We start from the raw sequence: 26,867 nt of genomic DNA on the forward strand, positions 1-26,867 counted from the left end.
CCTCTTGTGAACCTTGCCTTGGGACCTCGAGCTCTCTCTGAACTTGGACACCTGAGGGTTGGCCCTTCCACACTGCACCATGGATTAATCCGTGATACGTTTGGTGTAAGCACTGCCCGGAGTTCATATGAGACTCTTAGGGAACTCTAACACACCCCAAATAGGAGAAAGGCTTTGAATATGATCTCTTGGAGTTGATTTACTTCATACTTCAGACAGGAAGTCTGAATCAAGCTCTCCTTGATTGTACTTTTTAATTTCTGATGTATTTTTTTTTACTTTACTTTTTCTAGGTTATAATAATTTTGTAATAAAACTCTCGGGGATGGTTAGTGAAAAAGGGGGGATAACTATGTATGTAAAGGGGGTAGATATCGTGCTCATAGGGAATTTCTGATTTCTGCATATCACATAGATATCTTGCCTGTAAGAATTCTACACTTTCATATGTAGATACTATGCCTATAAGGAATTCTGCACCCATATAGATATCCTGCCTATAGGTTTCTGAAATTCTGCATTCATATGGATATCCTGCCTATAGTTAAATTTCTGTGTCTCTCATATAGATACCATGCTCATAGTTAACTAGAAATCAGAATCCTGCATATGCATCTATCACTAGGCAAACCTATTTATAGGGCTTAAATAACTAACTACATTTAGATATCATGTTCATAGGCTTAAACGAAGTACATTATTTAGATGACATGCCTATAGGATTTCTGCACTCTTGCTATGTCTATAAAAAGGTTTAAAATCAACAACGCCTAGAAAGCATGCCTATAGGAATTAATAACCAAGTCTGAAACATCTTACTCGCCTACAAATCAAAAAGCATTGTCTAACGTCTGCAGAATTTATGATCTTTTGTCAAAACTCGTCTTTCCTGAACAACTAACAACCTTTTTCTAAAATTAGAATATTCATCTTTTCTGAAATCAGTATATATCATGCCTATAGGTTTTCATCTAACACTTAGGCAAGCCATAGGACAGTTTATGAACTGAATCAGACTTTTATCAACTACAACCAGCAGGCAAGCCTGATTCGGCTTCTTATCTGAACTATGTAATAAATAAATCTGCCTCTACCGTTTAAGTTTTAATTAGACCCTAAACAGTACATGCAAGTCATGCTACATTATGTGCTTTCTTTGGTTTGAAGGAGGTTTGTTTAAGCCCTTTTATTTGTTTATATGCTTCCCCAAACTTGTTATATGTGTTTTGTTTGTCGCCTTAGTGTTTTGCCTTTTGAAACCACAAATAAGCCCAATACCTCTTCCCTCTAGGATTAGTAGTCCCAAGTGACTTTGGGGCTGATAGGATTTGGGCGGGTAATAGCATGCAATAAGTAAACGAGACCATTCCGCCGTTTAATACCTTAACGGGGTGGGGAAGGGTAGACATGGATATGATGACCACGCGATAACATCACGTGTAGCCCCTCATTGAGGAGTGATTACCGAATGTTGTGTGGGGTGATCCATATTATTAATAAACCTAGGACCCCCCCCCCCCTTCCTTTGTTTTCTTTATTTCTTTTAAATCTTTTTAAACCATTTCTTTTAAGAAAATCAACTCTTTTTAGTTCCTTTTTCTTACTTTTGTTTATTTGGTAATCATTACGTGAAAATTCCCTCTTATTTGAAGTCTTTATTTGCCTATGTGTTATTTGCACTTAAGTCACAACAATAGTTTGGCCAGGAACCACACTAGTGGATCCTGAAGGGTGCCTAACACCTTCCCCTTGGGATAATTTCAAGCCCTTATCCAATCTCTGGTTACTCAAAACAAATCACTCCTAGTGTCCTAATGCACTTTAATCATTAGGTGGAGACTCTTTTTTCAAAATCCAATTCCCGAACGGGAACGATTTGTCTCCCAAATGTCATAAACCAGATTTCGTGAGAAAAAAGGGGTACAACAGCGTGGCAACTCTGCTGGGGATATCTTTTAGGCTTCTACCATTTCAAGCTATTACTGTGACTTTACATTTCTTATGTGCCTTATTTGTTAAATACCTTTAAGCATTTAATTCCCTCTTCTACTGCAAAAAACTAACTTGGCTCTTGTTTCTTTCCCTTGTTTCTTTCACTGCTTTCCTTTATTGCACTCCTTTATTACTGTTTTACATTATTGTAATTATTACTCTATGAACGTGCAAATACATGACAATTTGTTTTAATTATTGCATAAGCATGTTTTCAACATCATATTCCACTCGTGCCAAACAAATACCATAGCAACTCTTATAATGAGTGGTTGCGCTCTTCCGATATTATCACCCTCTAAATTTGGCAAAGGCGTATTTGCGATAAAACCAGTCGATCAACGGTGTAGTCGATGGTTCTGTGCCTTTCCCTTTTGAGTTGTCCGCTCAAGGGTGCCAGTCTAAAACCTCGTAGAAACCTTACTCTGTTTAAACTGTGCATGCATCATAGTCAAACCTAGCTGAGTCAGTTATGTTGTCCGCATAATGACTCTTTAAGATAGCCTTGTCCAAAGTCCATTGGGTTTCCCAAAACCCAAACAAACACTATTATGTTTGTGAATTTATTTGGAGAACTAAATGCTTTTATGCCAATTATTGGTATTTAATAGTCGAGTTTTGTGGGGGTAAGGGCCTAACCCTTTTGTCTTGCAGAAATATGAGGCACGAAGTCCCCAGATTCGGCATGGTCACAAACATCCACCCAAGGTTGCTAAGCTGGTAGGAGGATCTTCATTCCAGTGATCAGACTCTTGTCCAGAAATACTTAGGAAATCTACCTTCCCTCCTGGAGGTCCAACCCAACAACAAAATCATAGAAGTTGCTACTCTATTCTGGGATTGTGATAGGTCTGTGTTTCACTTCGGAGAGATTGAGATAACACCCCTGCTAGAGGAAATAGGAGGATTGGCTAGTGTACCATGGGAGATCCCGAGTTTGTTAATGCCGGAAAATTGCAAGGGTAGAGGTTTTCTCAAAATGATGGGCCTAAAGAAGAATCCAGACTTGACATGTTTGAAGGAGTCCTACATTCCCTTTGATTATTTGTACGAGATATACGATCACAGCAAATCCTACCGTACATATCCGGATGAGTTCGCCCTTACATTGTTGGGGCATATTCACCGAAGGGTCTTTGTCTTTACGTTTGTTTCTTGGGGATGATAGTGTTTCCAATGAAGAAAGCAAGGATCCACACCAGGCAAGCCATGGTCACCAAAACTTCAATGGAGGGAACTGGTGGACAACCATTTAGCATAGTGCCAATGATCATCGCAAAGATATACCGAGCCTTGGAAAAGTGTTAACAAAGAGCCCTACACTTCGAAGGCTGAAACTTGCTACTTCAGCTCTGGCTCATGGAGCATCTTCAAAGGGGTGAATATCGGCAAGAGATTCAGCGTAGAGACTGGGACGATCATATAGCCTTCCATCAACCAAGGCGAATGAACTACATGCCCAACATGTTTGCTCAGCCAGAAGATGCCAAGGGGTGGGTGGAGCTATTTGAAAATCTAACTGAGGATCAAATACAATGGATGTTCGAGTGGTTCCCTACTGAAGAGTTCATCGCCCGATCCAGGGACACACCATTTCTGATACTTGGTTTGAGAGGAACCTACCCTTATGTCCCTCTCCGAGTTATGAGATAGGCTGGTAGGAAGCAGGTTATACCAAGGGTCGACAAGATAAGTCACTTCCGGGCTGACTTCCAAGCTGATGACAGTCCTTATAAGTGCCAAACTCATCATATGTGGCATTGCAAGATCATCATGGGAAGAGATACTATCGAACCAGACAGATACCATGCTGGCTGCACCCTATACTATTTAGGCTGGCTGGAGGATAATCAAAATGGTCTGCGCCAACCCGGGTTTGTTCGAGGTCACAGAATCATCGATGAAAGGGCTGAAGCACAGGTCGAATACAACCAACTGCGCAAGAGGATTCAGGAATGTGAAAGCGAGCACCGTGAGATTCAAAAATCCCACAAAAAACTAATTGAAGAGTGGAAAGACATGGATGTCAGTGCTAGCAAGCGATTAGGATACCTGGAACGAGGTTTAGTGAAGCTGGAAAGGAAGTTTCTCAAGAGGATTGAGGACTGCCAGAATGCTGAAGGAAACAAGGGTGGACACCTGGCCAGAGCCTACCTGCTGCTAGGACTTTGCGAGCTAGTGAAGCTATTTGATGGAGCCAAAGATTCCAAGTCTGGGGAAGGTTCTTCTGGGACCAAATAGATAAGAGTTTTCTTTTACTTTATGAAATGTAATAAGGCCAATGGCCACTAGTGACATTTTATTCCTTGTTATTTAGTGTCGTTTTGGGATTCGTCTACTTTTTATCAATAAAATGAGGAATTTAGCATTCTAAGTTCTCCAAATCAATTTGTTGCTAGGCCTACTCGGCACAACAAGGCTCCCAAATTAGGACGCAATTTATATTCTTGCACTATGTGTTTAAATTTCGCAACACTTTCTTATAATCCCCACTGACTTGTTGCCTTTTTGCTTTTACTTTTTGTTTATTTACTCCCCTCCCCAAAGGTTAGTTCGTGCACTCTGGCATCGCCATCATATTCCACAAGATCAAAGGGTCCTCCACCCACTCCTCCTCTTAGTCCTATCAGAAGCAGGAACAAAGGAAAGATGGAAGATTTTTACAACACCAGAAAGGAAAACTCAACTGAACGGGTAGAGGTCACTCATGGTGCTCAGGTCTCCAAAGAAAGTGCGTCCCAACTCGAGCAGAAACTGGTGAAATTTCAGGAGGAACTTGATCAGGTTCGGAATCTGGCAAACTTGTCATTTTCCCTCACCACTCCAGATATCAATTTTCCAAACTCTCAGAACCCTATGCCTCCACAAAACATCCCAAAACCACAAAACCATCCCGCTCCTTACCACCACTGCAATCTTGCCACACTCCACTACTCATCCCAGAACCTCTGAATTCCACAAATGACCATTTCCACCATAACACCCCCATCTATGTGGAAACCATGCCACCCTCCACCCAACCTGTCTCAATCATACCCAAGTCTGATGATAAAGACTCACTCATCAGGAACCTAGCTGCGGAACTCAAGAGATTGACTAGTCGAATTTAGAGTGTCAAAGAAAGTAAGGGGATTGAAGGGTTGAACTACGAAGATCTTTGTATATAACCAGATATTGAACTGCCCGAGGGGTACAAACCTCCTAAGTTCGAGATATTTGATGGTACAAGGGATCCAAGAGTCCACTTGAGAACATACTGCGACAAGTTGGTCGGAGTAGGGAAAGACGAAAGGATTCACATGAAGCTTTTCATGAGGAGTCTGAAGGGAGATGCTCTGTCTTGGTACATTAGCCAAGACCCGAAGAAATGGTCAATGTGGGTGAGTATGGCATCTTAATTTATAGACAGGTTCAGGTTCAACACAGAAAATGCACTAGATGTGTTCTATATCTAGAACTTAAAGAAGAATCCCACGGAAACATTCCGCGAGTATGCCACTCGCTAGAGATCAGAAGTTGCTAAGGTCAGACCTGCTTTAGAAGAAGAACAAATGAACAAGTTTTTCGTTTAGGCTCAAGACCCGTAGTACTATAAAAGGCTGATGTTGATTGAGAGCCAGAGAGTTTCCGACATCATCAAGCTAGGGGAAAGGATCAAGGAAGGCATCAAAAGTGGTATGGTTACAAACTTTGAAGCTTTGCAAGCTACCAATAAGGCTTTACAATCTGGTGGTACGTCCAAGAAAAGGGACGTAGGTGCCGTAATAGTTGCATAAAGAGCCAAATCCCCTATCAAATACCAAGCCTATCCGATACCTCTACTCACATATCAGCCTACCCCGAATTACCAAACACCCTCACCCTCTTACCAAGCTCCATCACCTACATACCAATCACCCCCACCTCCTACATATCAACCTACTTCACCCAGATATTCCCAACCCGCACATGTCTACCAAGCCTACAATGCTCAGCCATCCCACTATCAATCACCTCCCACACGTCAAAACTTTCCTAGACCTCAACCAAATATTGACCGGAGACCCCCCAAACAGTATGCCGCCATTGCTGAACCGATTGACCAACTGTAAAAAAGGCTCAAAGCTGCTGGTTATGCCACCCCTATCCCTGCTATTACCCCTGAAAACCCTTCTCAGTGGGTCAATACAAATAAATCTTGTGCATAACATTCTGGCATGAAGGGACATACCATTGATGAATGCCGTTCTTTGAAAGATAAGATCCAGACTTTGATCGATAACAAGATCATTGTAGCAAATAAGCCTACTCTGAATGTCCGCAACAACCCTCTGCCAGACCATAAGGGTGGAGGTATTCACATGATTGAAATAGAGGATGATTGAGATCCCAAAGGATCGATCGGTTTAATCACAGAAGGCGACGAACCAAAGAAGCCGATAGTCACCCTCAATCCGATCGTAGTCTAGACTCAGCCTTCTGGGGAGGCCGAGGTAAACATGTATGTACCACTTGAATTTGAAGCACCACCCCTACAAAGATGCCAACACCAATTGTAGTCGAGTTTGGGTCTCCAGCAAACGCACCCGCACCGTTTGAAGTTGTGGTTTTACCCTCCAAAATACATGCTCCGTTCGGAGTAAAGGTGCCCATCCCAGTAACAACATCAGCCGTAACACCTTTCCATACAAATGCCATACCTTGGGATTACACAGCCGAGGCGAGAAGGAAAGGGAAAGCTAAATTCGGGGAAACAGTTGCGGCACAGGGTACGACAAGAACCAGCAGGGTTTATACTCCGAAGCATTTAGCTGAGTCGAGTAAGCAGGCCTCTGGTCGGCTGACCATCACTGAAACCAGGCCCGATGATCTCTGGAGAAAGATACAAGCCAAGGAATACTCAGTCATTGATCAGCTAAACAAAACACCGGCACAGATTTCTATCCTAGCTTTGCTGCAAAGTTCCGACGTACATAAGAATGCCTTGTTGAAGGTGTTGAGTGAGGCATATGTACCAAGCAACATCACCGGAGGAGAAATGGCAAACATGGTAGGGAAGGTATTGGAAAGTCACAAGATAACTTTTCATGAAGATGAGCTGCCACCAGAAGGGTTGAGTCACAACAAAGCATTGCACATCACCGTGCAATGCGAAGATTATTTTATCACTAGGATCCTAATTGATGGACGGTCCAGCCTCAATATTTGTCCGTTGGTAACACTCAGAACATTGGGAAGGGGGCTGAATGAGATCAAGGATGGGGCCATCAACGTTAAAGCTTTCGACGGTTCCCAAAGGTCCACTATTGGGGAAATTAGTTTGTGCTTGCAAATGGGGCCTACTTGGTTCGATGTCGATTTCCAAGTAATAGATATGTTGGCATCTTACAACTTGCTGTTGGGACGGCCGTGAATTCATGCCGCTGGGGCCCTAGCATCAACACTGCATCAGGCGGTAAAATTTGAGTGGAACCACCAAGAGGTGATTATTCATGGCGACGGTAGCAATCCCATAACAGTTGCCAAACTGTCCCAGCAATTGAAGGAAGGAGAAAGATAGGCTGGGAAACCTATCACCACATCAAGTGAGTCAATGACATCGACAAAGACAAGTGGTGAGGCAACAAAATTGATAGCATACTAAATTGGTGCGAATATGAACCTTGCAAGGGACTTGGCAAGAACCTCCAAGGAATCGCCAAGCCTATGAAACTGAAGAAACATGGCACCACTTTTGGTCTGGGATATGAGTATACTTGGGAGGAATTCAACAATTGGTCGCCACCATAGCAAGGTCCATACTACAAGCTGGAGCAGCCAATACCACATTTGGAGCAGACTTTCTAGCCGACCGATGTTATCTATAGCTCGGAAGAAGAGGAAACACTGGCGGCAGTGAGGAATTTGTTCCTAGAAGAAGATGACATGGATTGTTATGTCATTATCGAGGAGGGGGGAGGAAGACCCTTCCATACAGTCCGTAAGTCGAGGAGCACGCCTCAACGATTGGACCATCAGAACCACCAGAGATCGGAAAGCCTCGGGGTAGCAAGGCTGAACAAAGCATCATGCACTATCTTTTATTTTTACTAGTTGATTTTCCTTTCGCAGTTTTGATTTTTTGCAATAAGATCTTCCAATGTTCAAAACAGTTATGAAATTTATCAAAGCATTTCGGTTTCCTTACAAATCTTACTCTTATTATTTTCTCTCATTACTTTACTTATACAGCATTACTATTACCTATCTTGATGAACCAATGGCTGTGACATGCAACGAAACAATGCAACAAACAGACATAGATTCAGAGGAAGATGATATATCGGAAGAGATTGTTAAAGAGGTTAAAAATTTTGAGAACATACCTAAGTCCAACCTGGAAGAGACCGAGATTGTTAACCTGGGAGATGCAGAAAATATCAAAGAAACTCGGATCAGCATTCATTTGTCACCGTCAAAAAAAGAAGAATACACAGAATTGCTGAAGGAATACTTGCCTGGTTATATGATGACATGACTGGTTTGAGCACATCTATTGTGGCCCACAAACTGCCAACTGATCCGACATGTCCACCAGTAAAACAGAAGCTCAGAAAGTTTAAACCGGACATGAGTCTAAAAATCAAGGAAGAAGTCACTAAGAAGGTCAAAGCTAAGGTCCTCGGGTTAGTAGAATATCCGACATGGTTAGCCAATATTGTGTCAGTGCTAAAGAAGGATGGGAAGGTCAAAATCTGTGTCGACTACCGGGATCTCAATCGGGTCAGTCCAAAGGACGACTTCCCCTTGCCAAACATACACATCCTAATCGACAATTGCGCCAAGCATGAGTTGCAATCATTTGTAGATTGCTTCACTGGATATCATCAGATCTGGATGGATGAAGAAGATGCTGAGAAAACGGCTTTCATCACACCGTGGGAGATGTACCGCTACAAGATGATGCCATTCGGGTTAAAAAATGCAGGGGCCACCTACCTGAGGGTCATGACTACTATCTTCCATGATATGATACACAAGGAGATTGAGGTGTATGTAGATAATGTCATCATAAAGTCCAAGAAAGCCACTGACCACATGGAGGATTTGAGGAAGTTCTTCAAAAGACTAGGAAGATACAACTTGAAACTGAATCCTGCAAAATGTGCATTTGGGGTTCCTGCCGGAAAACTACTTGGGTTCATTGTGAGTCGCCGAGGGATAGAACTGGATCTATCTAAGGTCAAAGCTATTGAAGAACTATCACCGCCAAAGAACAAGAAGTATGTAATGAGTTTCTTAGGAAGACTTAACTACATCAGCCAGTTCATAGCACAATCTATGGTCATTTGTGAGCCGATCTTTAAGATGTTCAAGAAGGACGCCACTACCACATGGACTGATGATTGCCAAAAAGCTTTCGACAGAATCAAGGAGTACTTATCAACACCACCAGTCTTAGTTCCGCCTAAGCTGGGTAGACCTCTATTACTCTACCTTGCAGTATTGGATGGAGCGTTCGGTTGTGTTATGGGGTAGCATGATGAAATAGGGAGGAAGGAGTAGGCCATCTATTACCTCAGTAAGAAGTTCACCCCATACAAGGCTCGGTATTCTCTGTTAGAGCGCACCTGTTGTGCTTTGACTTGGGTAGCTCAAAAGTTGAGGCAGTACTTCTGTGCCTATACTACATATTTCATATCAAGAATGGATCCCTTGAAGTACATCTTTCAGAAGCCCATGCCCACTGGCAAGTTGGCCAAGTGGCAAATCCTGTTGAGTGAATTTGACATTGTCTACGTGACTCAGAAAGCAATCAAAGGACAGGCACTAGCAGATCACCTTGCTGAAAATCCCGTGGACGGAGAATACGAAGCCCTGAAAACATATTTTCCTGATGAAGATCTATCATTCATAGGAGAAGACATTGCAGAATCCTATGACGGTTGGAGAATGTTTATCGATGGAGCAGCAAATTTCAAAGGAGTTGGCATAGGAGCAGTCCTAGTATCAGAAACCGGCCAGTATTATCCAGTATCTGCCAAGCTCAGGCTCCCGTGCACCAACAACATGGGCGACCAAGAACTCCAAGATACTCTCTTATCTACATCATGTGCAGGAGTTGAGAAAGAGGTTTACAAAGATAGAATTCCAGCATGTTCCCAGGGTCCAGAATGAATTTGCCGATGCACTGGCTACCCTATCATCCATAATACAACATCCAGACAAGAATTTCATTGATCCCATTGTGGTAAAGATCTGTGATCAGCCTGCTTACTGTGCTCATGTTGAGGAAGAAGCAGACAGAAAGCCTTGGTTTCATGATATCAAAGAATATTTGATGAAAGGAGAATACCTAAAACTTGCAAATCCTACTCAGAAACGCACACTTCGGAGGTTGTCCAACAATTTCTTTCACAGTGGAGGAATCATGTATAGGAGGACTCCTGATTTAGGATTGCTAAGTGTGTCGATGCAAAGGAAGCATCCAGGCTATTAGAGGAAATTCATGTAGGGACCTACGGTCCACATATAAATGGCTTTGTTTTAGCAAAGAAAATACTTCGAGCTGGTTACTCTTGGATGACTATGGAAACAGAGTGCATCCAGTATGTCCGAAAGTGCCACCGCTGCCAGATTCATGTAGACATGATAAAGGTGCCTCCAAATGAACTTAATGCAACAAGCTCGTCGTGGCCGTTCACTGCCTGGGGAATGGATGTTATCGAACCAATCGAACCTGCCGCATCAAAAAGATACAGGTTTATCCTAGTAGCAATTGATTATTTCACCAAATGGGTTGAAGCAGCATCTTACAGGGTAGTGACTAAGAAAGTCGTGGCGGATTTTGTCCATGACTGTATCATGTGTCAGTTCGGAATTCCATAGTCAATCATTACTGATAATGGCTCCAACCTCAACAGTGATTTGATGAAATCCATGTGCGAAACCTTTAAGATCAAACACAAGAATTCTACAGCTTACAGACTTCAGATGAACGGAGCCGTAGAGGCTGCCAACAAGAATATCAAGAAGATACTAAGGAAAATGATAGAGAAGCATAAACAATGGCACGAGAAGCTCTTATTTGCTTTATTGGGATACCGCACCATAGTCCGCACATCGACAAGAGCAACCCCCTATATGTTCTACGGTACAGAGGCAGTCATTCCTGCCGAGGTGGAAATTCCCTCATTAAGAATCATACAGGAAGCAAAGCTAGATGATGCAGAATGGGTTAAGAATAATTGTGAGCAGCTAGCTCTTATAGATGGAAAGAGAATGAATGCAGTTTGCCATGGTCAACTTTATCAGAACAGGATGTCCAGAGCCTTCAACAAAAGAGTTAAGTCGAGACAGTTCACACCGGGGCAATTGGTGTTAAAGAAAATCTTTCCACATCAAGATGAAGCCAAAGGGAAATTATCTCCCAACTGGTAGGGTCCGTACATGGTTCAATGGGTCCTAACAGGAGGAGCCCTCATACTCGCAGAAATGGACGGAGGAGTCTGGCCAAAGCCAATCAATTCAGACGCAGTCAAGCGATACTATGCGTAACCTTTATGCTTTCTTTTATGATGTAATTTGAACTACGCCTAATCCGATTCCCATTTAAGAGGGGATATGTAGGAAGCCCTATGGGTTCGGTCACAATTCAATAAAATTTTCATTTTTCCCGCTATTGGAAACTGGGGCAGAATTTTGAGGAGGACCCTCAAAATTCTGAAGTCGATTCCAGCCATTTATCATTAACAGCCGTTAGGAGCAGCAACCCAGTAAACTGGGGCAGAATTTTGAGGAGGACCCTCAAAATTCCGGAGCAAGCGAAGTTGCAATGTCTTGAACCACATCGCAGTCATCGGTTCATCTAAAGAAAATTATTCTTAATTATGCACTTATGTTAGGTTTTTACTAAATCATGCATGTTTATTACTAAAATTGCCTTGTTTAGCAATGCTACCCCGATGATACGTACAATATCACCAGATAAAAGCCGAGCAGGTCAAGCAAAGCCAGCGGGGATACGAACTAACCTTTCCCCCTTTACAAACTCACGATTTTTCTTTGGATGTAGGCACTTGAGTTGCAAAATCATCAAATATACTATACACTCACTCACAAAGTTCAGGAATATGACTCTCGGAACCATTGCACTTGCTTGCAACTGCTATCCGCACAACAGTGTCCCCAGCAGGCATAATATCCCCAGCAATCACGATACCACAATTCGCTATCAGCTAAAAAAACTCTATTGTCATTTGCCATTTTTACTTCCTTCATAAGGCTACCATTCTGCCTTCCGAGGTTAAGCTCTACCTCCATCTACATTCTCTGCATTGCATAAGGCTACCATTCTGCCTTCCGAGGTTAAGCTCTACCTCCATCTACATTCTCTGCATTGCATAAGGCTACCATTCTACCTTTCGAGGTTAAGCTCTACCCCCATCTGCATTCTTTGCATTGCATAATACCATTCTGCCTTCCGAGGTTAAGCTCTACCTCCATCTGCATTCTCTGCATTGCACAAGGCTTCCATTCTGCCTTCCTAGGTTGAGCTCTACCTCCATCTGCATTCTCTACATTGCATAAGGCTACCATTCTGCCTTTCGAGGTTAAGCTCTACCTCCATTTGCATTCTCCGCATTGCATAAGGCTACCATTCTGCCTTCTGAGGTTAAGCTTTACCTCCATCTTGCATGACTGAAAGATTGCCACTTTATTTACATCTTGCATAGCTGAAAGATCGCCACTTCATTTACATCTTGCATGGATGAAAGATCGCCACTTCATTTACACCTTGCATGGCTGAAAGATCGCCACTTCATTTACATCGTGCATGGCTGAAAGATCGCCACTTCATTTACATCTTGCATGTCTGAAAGATTGCCACTTCATTTACATCTTGCATAGCTGAAAGATCGCCACTTCATTTACATCTTACATGGCTGAAAGATCACCAAATCATCCGAAGGTGTCATTGTTCGGAGGCACCATTATTATAGCCCGAGAACGCCATGTCATGGCCTGAGGACCCCTTTTATCTTTTGCATATCGTTATTCAAAGGCGTCATAGTTCGGAGGCATCATTCTCATAGCCCGAGAGCACCATTTCATGGCATGCGGATCCTTATGCTTCATGGCCCAGGACATCATGGTCTGAGGACGTCATCCTAACCGTTCAAAGACAACATTTCATGGTCCGACGGGAACTTACATCATGTTTAAATTTCCGCACAACATATGGTTCATTTACAGGTAAACCGGCGAGCAATGGTCGTCTCAGCGGGAGCAATCCCACTCCAGTTCCCGCAACCCTATTAGATTTCAACCATTCATCCTAACCCAAATACCCCATCCGTCTTGGAAAATCTCCATCGGCATATTCCACCGACAAATCCTGGACTACATATGGCTTGATTCCTGTAAGACCAGGGATATGTAGGTAGCTCAGGAGCCAGAGCTCGGTAAAATTCTTCAAACCATTCCGTTCAGTCAAAGTTGGTCATCATATCTTTACCCGATAACTCTTTCATCCTTCCCGGGTAAAGAAGGGCAGCTATTGATACCCAATTTTTTCCTGTATATTTTTATATGCAAAATACTTTCAAAATAGCAAGTATATGCATATATAAGTTTGTCCCAAGGTTTACTATTTTTCTCTTTAAATCTATTTATTGCCCTATTTTATCAAGAAAAACCCAATAATTATCCCCAAAATTATCATTTTGGGTGATTCACTTATTGGATTCTCATATTTATATTAAAATATAACTGGCATAATTTTTGCATATTTTTACAAATTTGTTCAATACTTTTAAAGCTAAACTGCGTATAATTGTGATATTAGCCTATTTTAAGATTTAATTATTTTCATAATTATAAAATTGACTCCAATATTTTTAATTTGATAATTACGTGTTATTAATCATTTTAGTACCTTTAATTTATTTTCAGAAATTATTTTACTATTTTTTATAGAATAAATAATGGAAAATGGCTATTTAAATGTTAGCCCCGTTTATTTCAATTTTAGCCTTATTTGAACCTCCAATTGAACCCAATGTTAAACCCAATTACCCTGACCTAATCCCTATTTGAACCGACCCAAACCCAACCATGTTAAACCGCCCCACCTACTCAATTAATCCAGGTCGTTGATCAAAATGATCAACGGCCACCAAATACCCTTTCCTTTTTTAATCCCGACCTACTCTCTAACCCTAACCATTTCACAACCCCAGCCACCTCTGAAACCCTGTACTCTGTTAAACTCTCTCGAGTCTTCTCAGAACCCTAGCTGCCTCTCACCGCTTCCACCCTGAAAGCCACCAAAATCCATGGCTTCCAGGGCTATGGGAGTCTTATACCTACCTCCTATTGCTCTTACATGCCTGATCGCTGAAGATTCAAGGCCTAGCCTTGAAGGTTTGCACCCAGACCTCTGCTGATTCAAGGGTCCAGAGTCATCGCCGGCCTTGCTCCGACGTACCATGGTGTTTTAAGCCTGGTTCTGACCTTTCCGACTTAGATCGGTGACCTTTTCAAAGCCTTTCTCATTTCTAGGGTTCTTCTGAAACCCTAACCCTTCGAGGTTTTCTCCGATCTCTTTAGAACCGCTGTGTATCTATGCTCTCTTTGAGTTTTCAAACGATCTCCCTAACTTTTCTTTTGAAAATTACTTTTCAAAATCTTTCTTTTACGATTTAGGGTTTTTTTGAAAATGCTTAGGTGTTTCTCTGACTCTCTTTTCCTTTTCTTTTGTGTGTATTTGCCTCTACTGTGTTCTAAGTTTTCTTTCTACCATGTATGTTCTTCTACTGTGCTTTCTATGTTCCGTTCTTGTATGTTCTTCTATTGTGCTTTCTATACTCTGCTCTTGTATGCTTTTCTACTATGTCCTGCTATTTTCTTCTACTATGTTCTGGTATGTTTCGCCTACTGTATTCTTCTACCGTGTTCTTACTATTTTTCTTCTATTGAACTTTTTTTCTTATCAGTCTCTTCTCATCATGTTTCAAATTAGTTTCTTTACTCTATTTGCCTTGAACCCCTCTACTGCATTTAGATGCTATTTATGAGTTCTGTTGCTGGAAGAAGCATGTTAGAAGTTTCAATTCTTTTCTGAAACCTCTAAACATGTTTCGATTCGACTACTTGCCTCCTCATCTCTGCACTTGATTCAAGGCGGAAACCCTAGAATTTGGGGGTTCTGCCGAGGTTTGATTGAACTAGGGTTTTATTTTAGAATTCTTAATTCTTTCAGATTGGCTTTGAGTCTCTGAACTGAGTTTGGACATCTTTGTTTTCATACAATGCTGAACGTTTTGCTAAACTCTTCTACACTGGATTTTTTCTACTGATTTACATGACAATCTTTTTTTCATGCCCACATACTCCTTATATATGATGAATTTTCCTATAAATGGTTTTCAAATTTGCAATTAGTGCAAACTTCCTTCTGAATATGGCTTGATTGATTTCTTTCCATTGTTTGCTGATTCTCCTTGTTACTTGGCCTAAGTTAAAACCCTTCTTCATCTTTTCTGACTCGGTTCATTCATGCAAAATCTCGGACTCTTTTGATTTACTGTCATTTAATTGATTTGCTTACCTTATTTGCACAAACTGTGTATTTCAAAACCTTGTCCTTAAATAACTTTTTATGTATTTGCCCCTGATTGCATGTTGTGCACAAAGTGCTTACTCAATTTCTTTCCTTAAATGGTTTTCACCCATTTGAATCTGAATCCCTTAAATAAGGGAAGCCTTATGTAATTGATTGACAATAAGTTCCTTAACTATATTTCTTGCCTTATTTCTGCCTGATTTTTGAGACTATAAAAGGCACGACCCTTTTCACACACTACAACATCAGAATCCTTCTAAAACTTACACTCTCTCTTAATAATATTCTCTTTTTGACTGCACTGTGGCTTTTTTTACAAGACTTACTACTTTCCTTTACTTGTTTCCCTGAAAACTAGTATGTCCCGATTTAATTCTTAGCACCACAACAATGTGTAATTACTGCTTCTGTATCCATGTTCATCTGCTATTTCTGTATATCTCAACACTTAAATTAGCATGTTGATTTCCTTATGTGTGTTTTGTTATGAACCCCCATTCCTCTATCACCCCTATGTGTTTTGAGTGGTGACTTAAGGCATGGCAATGTAAGTTGTTGTCCATGAATTAAGTTTGAACCACTGGGGTCTTGACCTCTAAGCAAACAGGCCAGAGGGTGTGCCAGCATCTCCCATTGCTGGGTTTGCCCTTCAGCCCGCTTTTCTGTTACCTCTTGCAACTTCCCATTCCCCTATACCCTTATGTGTAATGATGTGAGCAGCTTCCTTTTTTTCTTTTCCCCTTTCAAAATCCTACTTCTGCACTTGCACTCTCTCTTAGTCCATAAGTTCTGCCCCCCTCTTGTGAGCCTTGCATTGGGACCTCGAGCTCCCTCTGAACTTGGACACCTGAGAGCTAGCCCTTCCACACTGCACCATGGCTTAATCCGTGATACATTTAGGCGTAAGCACTTCCCGGAGTTCATATGAGACTCTTAGGGAACTCTGACATACCCCAAATAGGAGAAAGGCTTTGAATAAGATCTCTTGGAGTTGATTTACTTTATACTTCAGACAGGAAGTCTGAATCAGGCTCTCCTTGGTTGCGCTTTTTAATTTCTAATGTATTTTTTTTACTTTACTTTTTCTAGGTTGTAATAATTTTGTAATAAAACTCTAGGGGATGGTTAGTAAAAAAGGGGGGATAACTATGTATGTACAAGGGGTAGATATCCTGCTCATAGGGAATTTTTGATTTCTGCATATCACATAGATATCCTGCCTATAGAAATTTTGCACTTTCATATGTAGATATTATGCCTATAAGGAATTCTGCACCCATATAGATATCCTGCCTATAGGTTTCTGAAATTCTGCATTCATATGGATATCCTGCCTATAGTTAAATTTTTGCGTCTCTCATATAGATACCATGCTTATAGTTAACTGGAAATCCGAATCCTGCATATGCATCTGTCACTAGGCAAACCTGTTTATATGGCTTAAATAACTAACTGCATTTAGATATAATGTTCATAGGCTTAAACGAAGTACAACATTTAGATGTCATGCCTATAGGGTTTCTGCACTCTTGTTATGTTTGTAAAAAGGTTTAAAATCAACAACGCCTAGAAAGCATGCCTATAGAAATTAATAACCAAGTCTGAAACGTCTTACTCGCCTACAAATCTAAAATCATTGTCTAACGTGTGTAGAATTTATGATCTTTTGTCAAAACTCGTCTTTCCTGAATAACTGACAACCTTTTTCTAAAATCAGTATACTTCATCTTTTCTGAAATCAGTAGATATCATGCCTATAGGTTTTCGTCTAACACTTAGGCAAGCCATAGGACAGTTTATGAACTGAATCAGACTTTTATCAGCTACAACCAGCAGGCAAACCTGATTTGGACTTCTTATCTGAACTATGTAATAAATCAATCTGCCTCCATCATTTATGTTTTAATCAGACTCTAAACAGTACATGCAAGTCATGCTACATTATGTGCTTTCTTTGGTTTAAAGGAGGTCTGTTTAAGCCCTTTTTTTGTTTATATGCTTCCCCAAACTTGTTATATGTGTTTTGTTTGTCGCCTTAGTTTTTTGCCTTTTGAAACCACAAATAAGCCCAATACCTTCTCCCTCTAGGATTAGTAGTCCCAAGTGCCTCCGGGGCTGATAGGATTGGAGCGGGTAGTAGCATGCAATAAGTAAACGAGACCATTCCGCGCTTTAATACCTTAACGAGGTGGGAAAGGGTAGACATGGATATGATGACCATGCGATAACATCAAGTGTAGCCCCTCACTGAGAAGTGATTACCGGATGTTGTGTGGGATGATCTATATTATTAATAAACCTATGACCCCCCCCTCTTTCCTTTATTTTCTTTGTTTCTTTTAAATCTTTTTAAACCATTTCTTTTAAGAAAATGAACTCTTTTTAGTTCCTTTTTCTTACTTTTGTTTATTTGGTAATCATTACGTGAAAATCCTCTCTTATTTGAAGCCTTTATTTGCCTATGTGTTATTTCACTTAAGTCACAACAATAGTTTAGCCGGGAACCACACTAGTAGATCCTGATAGGTGCCTAACACCTTTCCTTTGGGATAATTTCAAGCCCTTCCCAATCTCTGGTTACTCAAAACAAACCCCTCCTAGTGTCCTAATGCACTTTAATCATTAGGTGGCGACTCTTCAATTCAAAACCCAATTCCCGAACGGGAACGAGTTGTCTCCCAAATGTCATAAACCCGATATGGATCATGGGCCACAGCTACTTAGGTAGAGACCGCTGAACATCATTTGGACACACGACAACTTGTACCACCGGTTTTGGGAGTTGTAAATTGTTCAGAATAATGTAATTTAAAGTTAGTAAGCATCAATGTTATTTCAGTTTATGTTAGGCTTACCTAGTTTAGAGACTAGGTGCCATCACGACTCCTTAGGAGGGATTTTTGGGTCGTGACAAGTTGGTATCAGAGCTCTATGTCCATGGGTGCTACGAGTCACAAGAAGGTTTAGTAGAGTCTTGTGGATCGGTACGGAGATGTCTTTACTTATCTTCGGGAGGCTATAGAACCATTAGGAAATTCCCCTTCTTTCATTCCTTATCGTGCGATATTGATTCAGCTCAAAGTATATAACTTATGTTCCTTTACATCCACTCGTGTATAATATTACATTCTCAGCGTTTGCCATGCACCGGTGGTTTATGATGCTACAGACATGCTACGAAGGAGTCAGGGATGCTCAGGCATTGTCTCAACATGTTGTTCAGACTGAAGACCCAAGGGTATTGAAAGACTATTCAGTTGATCGTATGGAGGCACAGCGGTTTCAAACATCTGGTTGATGAGGGCAAGCTGGAAAGGTTTAATTGGTTGACTAGTCGTTGTAATTTTTGGCAAGGTCATGAGGTGGGTGTTGATTGGGAGTAGTTAGTGGTATTGGATTACCTTGTGATTTGTGTTGTACGAGTTGTGAAGAGTAGTTTAGTGGATTATCAGACGTTGTTTCCCATGGCTTTGCGCCAAGTGGAGGAGTCCAATAGCGGCATTCAGATTGCAGAGTCAGACTTATATCGGTTTGGGCTAGAGGCATGTATTCCTGGATTTTGCATTTGACCAAGGATCGATATTTTGCATAAGATGATATTGGGACTTGCAATATTTCTACATCAATAATGGGTCGACATTTCAGCATCAAGGGGAGTCGGAGGAACAACTTCAGATTTATAGAAGGTCTATTCAGAGTACCACCATCAAACCCCCGAACACAAATCCTATTCTTATGAATTCTGTCATCATCAACCTTCAACTTGTTCAAAAATGCCACTTCATTCAGCCAAAATTCACATTTGGAAAGCTTAGCGTAGAGTTGTCTCTCTTTCAGAATTTGCATGACAATTCGGATATGCTTATCATGATCTTCTCTATTCTTGGAATAGACTAAAATGTCATCAATAAACACTACCACAAATTGATCGAGATAAGGCTTGAATATACGGTTCATTAGATCCATAAATGCGGCAGGAGCATTTGTTAAACCAAATGGCATTACCAAAAATTCATAATGGCCATACCTGGTCCTAAAAGCAGTTTTAGGAACATCTTGCTCCCTCACACGCAACTGATAATATCCAGACCTCAAGTCAATTTTTGAGAATAAGCTGGCACCCTTCAGTTGGTCAAACAAGTCATCGATTCTAGGCAATGGGTATTTGTTCTTGATTGTTACCTTGTTCAGCTGTCGGTAATCAATGCAAAGCCTAAGAGTGCCATCTTTCTTTTTCACAAATAAAACAGGAGCTCCCCAAGGTGAAATACTGGGACGGATGAAACCTTTCTCAAGAAGTTCTTGCAATTGAGCCTTCAACTCTTTTAATTCAGCTGGAGCCATTCTATAAGGAGCGATAGAAATAGGGGTAGTTCCCGGGACAAGATCTATAGGAAATTCAATCTCCCTTTCTGGAGGCAACCCAGGAAGATCATCAGGAAATACATCAGGAAAGTCGCACACAGTTGGTATGTCCTTAAGACTTGGACTCCCCAATCGTGTATCGACTATATGAGCAAGATAGGCATCACAACCTTGACAAATAATTTTCCTTGCCAAGACCGCTGAAATAATATTAGATGTCAATGATCTTTCTCCTTGAACTACTATGTGTGAATGTGCAGGAGTTCTAAATGACACTTGATTCAACCTACAATCAACCACTGCGTGGTGCCTATGGAGCCAATCCATGCCAACAATAACATCATAGTCTTGGAAGGGCATTTCAAGCAAGTCGGCAGGGAAGACCAGATTTTGAATCATGAATGGACAATCTTGGTAAATCCTGTTAACAATAGCCTGATGACCTAATGGACTCGTGACCAGCACATCAAAGTCAAGTCTCCCAGATTTAACAGTATCAGGAAATGCAAGTGATGAGCAAACATAAGAGTGCGAAGATCCAGGATCAAATAGTGTAACAACAGATATGCCAAATAAGTGAAATTTACCAGCAACCACGCCTGGGCCATCCTGGTCATTCTTCTGTCTCATAGCATAAACTCGTGCAGTAGCCCTTGACCCACCAGCCTGATTAGCTCCACTCGAACCCGCTGCTTGCATATTTCGAGGTCTAGCACTGCTATTAGCTTGAGAATGAATAGTGACAGGCTTTTGAACTGATCCCTCTGTATGTGAATACGAAAAAGGATTAGGATTAGGACAATCCTTCACTTTATGATCCATACTTCCACAATTAAAGCAAGCACCGGAAGCTCGTCTACAGGCACCATAATGATTCTTCCCGCACTGTGCACAAATAGGGGTATGAGTTTTGCCTTGGCCATAACTTGGAGTACTGGCAGTAGAAAAATTCGACTTGTTCTGCTTATGATGTAATGATTTATGTGTACTCTCAGTCCTGGAATAATCAAACTTTCCCTTTTTGGATGGACCGCCATAATCTGAATTACCCTTCCTAAACCTGTTTTCTCTCCTACTAGCTTCTTCCTTGTCAATTCTTTCCCAAGTAAGAGCAGCTGAAATCAGCTTGGAAAAATCATCAAGTTGTAAGATTGCCACTGATTTTCGAATGTAACCATTCAAACCTTCTTCAAATCTTCTGCATTTGTCTCTTTCACCATCAATAATACCTTTAGCATAGCGAGAAAGCCTGAGAAAGTTTTGTTGATATTCTGCAATAGACATACTTCCTTGTCTTAAATTAAAAAACTCTTTCTTTTTAGCATCACAATAGACAGGGGAAACATATTTTGCACGAAATAATTTTACAAAGTCATCCCAAGTCAGCACCGGAGGTTTTGCTTTTGCATTTGGCACACTTACCCACCAATCATAGGCGTCTTTTTGTAAAAGAGAGATAGCATACTTAAATTTGGAAGCATTAGTACACTCCAGTTGTTCAAAGACCCTCTCCATGCGCTCGAGCCATTGTTCAGCTACCGTGGGATCTGTAGTGCCTTCAAATTCAACTCCGCCCATTTTTCTCATCTTCTCAAAATTCATTTCACTAGGTTCTGACCTTGTCCCAGCCAAGTGACGAAAGAACTCAGCCATTTGCTGGAATGGGAGGAGTCATAAATGGAGTATTATGACTCATTGCTCTTGGATTACTGCCCACTTCATTTCCACTAACACGAGGATGATTTAGGTCAGGCAAGGGTTCCTCATTTTCTCCCTGAAGGTGAGGCATGACATTATGCTGAGCCTGACTTTCATCAACGGATTCAACAGCTCTATTCGAAGAAGAGGCCATATTAAAATTCCTATAAAAGATAAGATCACACTGCATTAGGGACATGTACATGATGCACGTGCACACAGAATCCAATAAATTAAATTAAACAAGTATGCAAAAATTTATAAACTCCAAGTCATTTTCAAAAAAAAAAAAATAACAACAAATACTACGTACTATCACAACAAAACAAATCCTAGAATCACAAGCCGTGGCTCTGATACCAAAACTTGTAGCAACCCCTTAGGGAGGCTACTACTTAAGAAACAAATCTAACTCCCTACTAACAAAATATTAAAAGAGATATTAATAAAAATATCCAAAGTAATTTAGTAGCGGAAATAGGCCCATGCGAAAAGGTTCAAAGTGCAATATATTTTTTTTCACATACACCATAATTTTATTTAACATAAAATACAATGTCGAAATATTAACACAGGGTGATATAACCCTTCTTGAGCAATCAAGAGATTTAAAACAACTTTCTAACAAATTTATACACTCATTCAAAATCACTGCAAGTTTGTATTATACATAAATATTAAACTATCGGGTATAAAGAAAGGGAAACTAGTTTTCTCCTTTTCTACATATTTACAAGACAAAGTGTAAATTCAGCATATTACAAGACCTGAGTCATTAAAATACCCTAATACAATAAAGTAAGTTACAAATTCAAGTTACAAGATTTTTTTGGTCTTTAAAACCCAACAAGCCTCCAAATAGCATAAGTGTGACATATATATATGTATATATTCTGTATATCCTGTACATCATGTATACGTCCCAAAACTATGCAAAACCAAGGTGCATATGCAAATGTGATCTTCATAAGTTCTTCCAAAAGACCAATTCACCCTGGACATCTTCAGATTTCATCCCGAACATTTCCTACGATAGAAAACAACTATCGCTAAGCATAAAGCTTAGTGGTGTATAAACTTTAGGCTTGGAGTCATTAAATTCTCCAATTCCCCTTTTCAGTCATAGTTAGCTCAATTTAACATAATTTAAAACAAGTGAACAAATATATCAAACATACCAATATCAAACTTTGAAGTGTTTCCAAATATTAATAACAATGCTCAAGAGTCTAGAAAGTGTATACTATCAATTTAAGGAAGTATACCAATTATCCATTTTTCGCCCAATATGTACGTCATGACATCACACTAAGCATAATCAAATATCAAGATGGACCGAAGCCCCAAATCAAGTAGGGTCAAAACCCAATAGACAAGAGAATCAAGAACCATATTAAAAATGGCTTCCTAGTTCGTACTTAACATGGACAAGTTTCATAATTCAAGACGAACTACAAATCCAAAGTCAAGATGGCAAAAGATCCGAATCAAGAGGCATGCCAAGTGAGTGACCAAATCACTGCCACAAGAAGGACAAAGTCCCAACAAGAATGCAAAATGATCAAACAATCCGTACGAATGGGCGATTTAGCAAATTTCTGACAAGACTTATTATAATACGAATATAACAATATAAATTGAAGACAATAAAAACAAAATATCAGGTTATTTCAACATATTTCCAGCAAGCAAAAAGAGTACAAGTTTATACACAAACCTTGGTGTTTTACCATAAAACAGTTCAATCACAACTTGGGGACGTTCGAATCGTCTACGCCGTAAACAAACCAAATCTGTCCACTTCCTCAAACACTTCTCCTTTGATGTTTTTTTTTCAAGGGTTTATATACCTTAAATACATAATCAAATATCTAAATAAGTTCAGTGATTTAACAAGTCAACTAAACATGATATTGGTGAAAATTACCCAAAAACGTTTGAAACAGAAATTCTGGACAGTATCACTGTTCTAAGTTGTGACTCAGTTTTGAAGATCTATACGGACAAACTAGACTTTATAGTCTTCATAAAAGTTGTAGATCAATGTCTTACCATTTAAGAACATCTTGAATCACCACCATATCAATTTTGAACAAAATGTTATGCTAAATTTACTAACAGCAGTACATGGAGTATTTCAAGAACTGAAAATCTGGACAGCACCTGCCCTGTCCTTTCTGACTCTTTTTCAGGTACATAACAACAAAACTAGATTTTGATTCCTTTATAAGAGTTGTAGATTTATGAAATACCTTTCCATAAAGTCCTAGATCACTTAAATCGGAGCTCTGTACAAAAAGATATATAGAAAATACTAGTAGATGTCTAGTATAAAAACGGGTTATAGAAACTTACCAAGAGGAGCAACTTGATCTTCACCAAAAACGAATTTTGTGTGTGGATTTAGTAGAAATCCATGAGTTTTTTTTTATGAACCTTCAGCTTCTTGTTCTTACAGAGGAGAAAGATAGAGAGAGATAGAGATGGAGAGATAGAGTAGAAAGATAGAGATAGAAAGAGAGAGGTAGATATTTCTTCTTCTTTTTTTGTTTCGGAAGAGTAGAAGAATAGGGAGCTTACGGATAGATATGAAATAAAATGATTCCCCAACTACTAAATATTCTTAGATAAATACAAAAGGTTGGAAACCTAAAACTTAATTATATACTATATTTAATAACAACTCGTCAAAATAATATTAAGTGTTACATATAGCAACACCATGGAACTTCCTTGCCAATATTAACACAACCTAAGTAAGAAATTTTCATATACTGACCATTTCACATTTAGGAAGTGCAAAGTAAAATATTTCCTCGTTAAAAAAAATGCTCAATCAAGAATGCAAATATTGTAAAAATTTTGGGGTGTTACATTCAAACTTAAAGAATGGCGTGATTTATTGTGGTTGTCAGCTTGCCTAGTATTGCGATAGGTGTCATCACGACAGGCGAGATTTGGGTCGTGACAAATTTTTGTCAGCTTACAGATTTGGACTTTCCCTTCAGCGTATTTGTCAGCTACGAGTTTAATTGAGTTTCATTTTTTTAAAACAGTACATGAATATATGTGTTTACCTTTAAAACAGATAACAATTGAATTTATACGCGGTTTTAAGGACATGTAGGTTGATTCAATACAAATAATTCAAGAACATTAGAAAAATATGTTAAATATAGAATGAATAACCAAACCAATTGTGATGTTACAGTTGGGCTCGAATTTGGGCTGAATAGTAATTATGTTCTCGATCGGACCCTTGGTTCGAAGCCAAATGTATATGAAGAAAAACAATAAAATAAGGACTTTTCAATAGCTAGAAAGTAGAGAAATGAATTTGTATTGTCATGGTATGTGTGTTACAATGTTAGTTATCAAAGAAAAACTTCTCTTTTATATAGTAGGAGAGTATCACCCCTAGTACAAGTCTAAAAGGGGTAAAATCCTCCTCTCTCGTTAATTATTGATCTGTAACCGCCATCGAGCGAGATCTGTACCGTGATATCCTGTTGGTTACGGAGATCACGGCCCTCTATCCGTCACCTATAACCGTTCATGCGCTTTTAGAACTCATTCCAGGCTTAGGGTGCGTCGTTTTATCTAGTCCGATGGCGAGCTCCATTCGAGCCTCGGTACAAGAAGTTTCCAGCTTCGATTTCGATCCCATGTACTCATACCCTTGCTTCGTTTGACCCGCCGGGGAATCGGGATGTGTGTTAGACCAGGTTTTATCCGGATACAATATGCAAAAATACTAATTTTGATAAATATTATATTTTAAATTCGTAATTTAAAATATACAGTGAATTAAGTGCTAAGCTAAAGGCTAAATCCTCAAGTTTAAATAGTTTATCCACGTTTAGTTTTTTCGAGGGTGTTTGAATTGGCTTTTAAAAAGTAGTTTATAAGCTAAAAGTCATAAGTTGGTAATACACAAGTTTTAGCTTTTGGCTTATTTTTGCACTTTTCATGCCTAAAAGTAAGTGCTTTTGAGCATTTTTTTATTATTGTCAAACACCACAAAAATTAAAAAAGTACTTAAAAGCCAATAAATACTTAAAATAAGTCAATCCAAACACCCTATTGTTCTCATTCCTCGTGTCGACTCACCACCACAAAAATTATTCAACGTAAAATTGTTGGATCCATCGTTCAAATGTTGAATGTCATGCGAATAGCATTTGGACCCCCACACCTTTCAAAGTCATGTACAAAATTTTCGTCACACGAATTACGGCCTCTATTTTAATTTATGTGATGCTTTCTTAATTTTAGTTGTGAATTTGGACATAAAATATTCTAAAAAAAGGAAAAGGTACTCTAAGTTCTAACTCTTCTCTTTGATTACTACCTCCGTTCCAATATTTTTGTTAGTTTTTTTTTCTTTAAATTTGAGTCTTTATATGAGTAAATACTATTTCTTACAATTTTACAATTTAAAAGAAACCAAATTGTTTTCTCTAACTTTAAAACTTAATTTAAATTTTATTAATATATTTATATGTCGGTTTGATTTAGTTTCATGTTCAAACTCATAATTACACCAAATTAAATACATGACTTTTTATGTCAATTGATATTCAATTTTTATTTTGATTCGATTTTTCAATTTTTCTAGAACACGCTAGCTATGATTAACAACTACCACCAATTCTTGACTTTTCAAATTAATATCTTGGACTATTCATTCATTTATTTATTTCTTCTACGTATTGAACACTACTATCCAAGTTTCCCACGCTTTGTTCTAATAGTTCTCGTTCCTTTCTTTATCATAGTTCTTTAACATTTTATTTATTATTATTTATTATTATTATTATTATTATTATTATTATTATTATTATTATTATTGTTATTATTATTGTTGTTCTTATTATTGTTGTTCTTTTTATTGTTGTTATTGTTATTATTGTTATTGTTATTATTGTTATTGTTATTGTTATTGTTATTATTATTATTGTTATTGTTATTATTATTGTTATTATTATTATTGTTATTGTTATTATTTCTGCGTTCCGAGGCCTTAAAAACCTCTTTTAGTCTCACCTCAATTTGCGCACGCAGTCCGGGTGCGTAGCCGGAAAGCCAATATGTGGAAATCTGTGAAAAATGATAAATTTTGACTATAAAATGGATTAAGTTGACTTCGGTCAACATTTTGGGTAAACGGACCCAGGCCGTGATTTGATGGTCCCAGAGGGTCCGTAGAAAATATGGGACTTGGGCG

General features: G+C 39.4%; 1 protein-coding gene and 1 long non-coding RNA gene across 3 annotated transcripts in view; both read right to left on the reverse strand.

Moving 5' to 3' along the window:
• Positions 1-21,804, reverse strand: part of LOC142164590 (uncharacterized) — a 30,303-nt gene extending 8,499 nt beyond the window's left edge. Inside the window, exon 1 of one of the 2 annotated variants that reach the window (XR_012695340.1) lies at positions 8,337-8,375. Coding sequence is in view for 1 of the 2 variants with exons in the window: in XM_075222543.1 (XP_075078644.1) it covers positions 19,605-21,595 (1,991 nt within the window). In the remaining variant the exon portion in view is untranslated. Of the gene's footprint in view, positions 1-8,336; positions 8,376-19,604 lie in introns of those variants that run through there. The other variant, XM_075222543.1, reaches the window with a different exon arrangement.
• A 474-nt stretch (positions 21,805-22,278) lies between these two features.
• LOC142164591 (uncharacterized) lies at positions 22,279-24,193 on the reverse strand. Its single transcript, XR_012695341.1, has 3 exons — positions 23,996-24,193; positions 23,358-23,490; positions 22,279-22,667 (listed from the first exon to the last, which is right to left on the reverse strand). It is a non-coding gene; the product is annotated as an uncharacterized LOC142164591 (long non-coding RNA).
• Between the last annotated feature and the right edge of the window lie 2,674 nt (positions 24,194-26,867).

Source organism: Nicotiana tabacum, chromosome 10, assembly GCF_000715075.1.
Source record: "Nicotiana tabacum cultivar K326 chromosome 10, ASM71507v2, whole genome shotgun sequence".
Lineage (NCBI taxonomy): Eukaryota > Viridiplantae > Streptophyta > Magnoliopsida > Solanales > Solanaceae > Nicotiana > Nicotiana tabacum.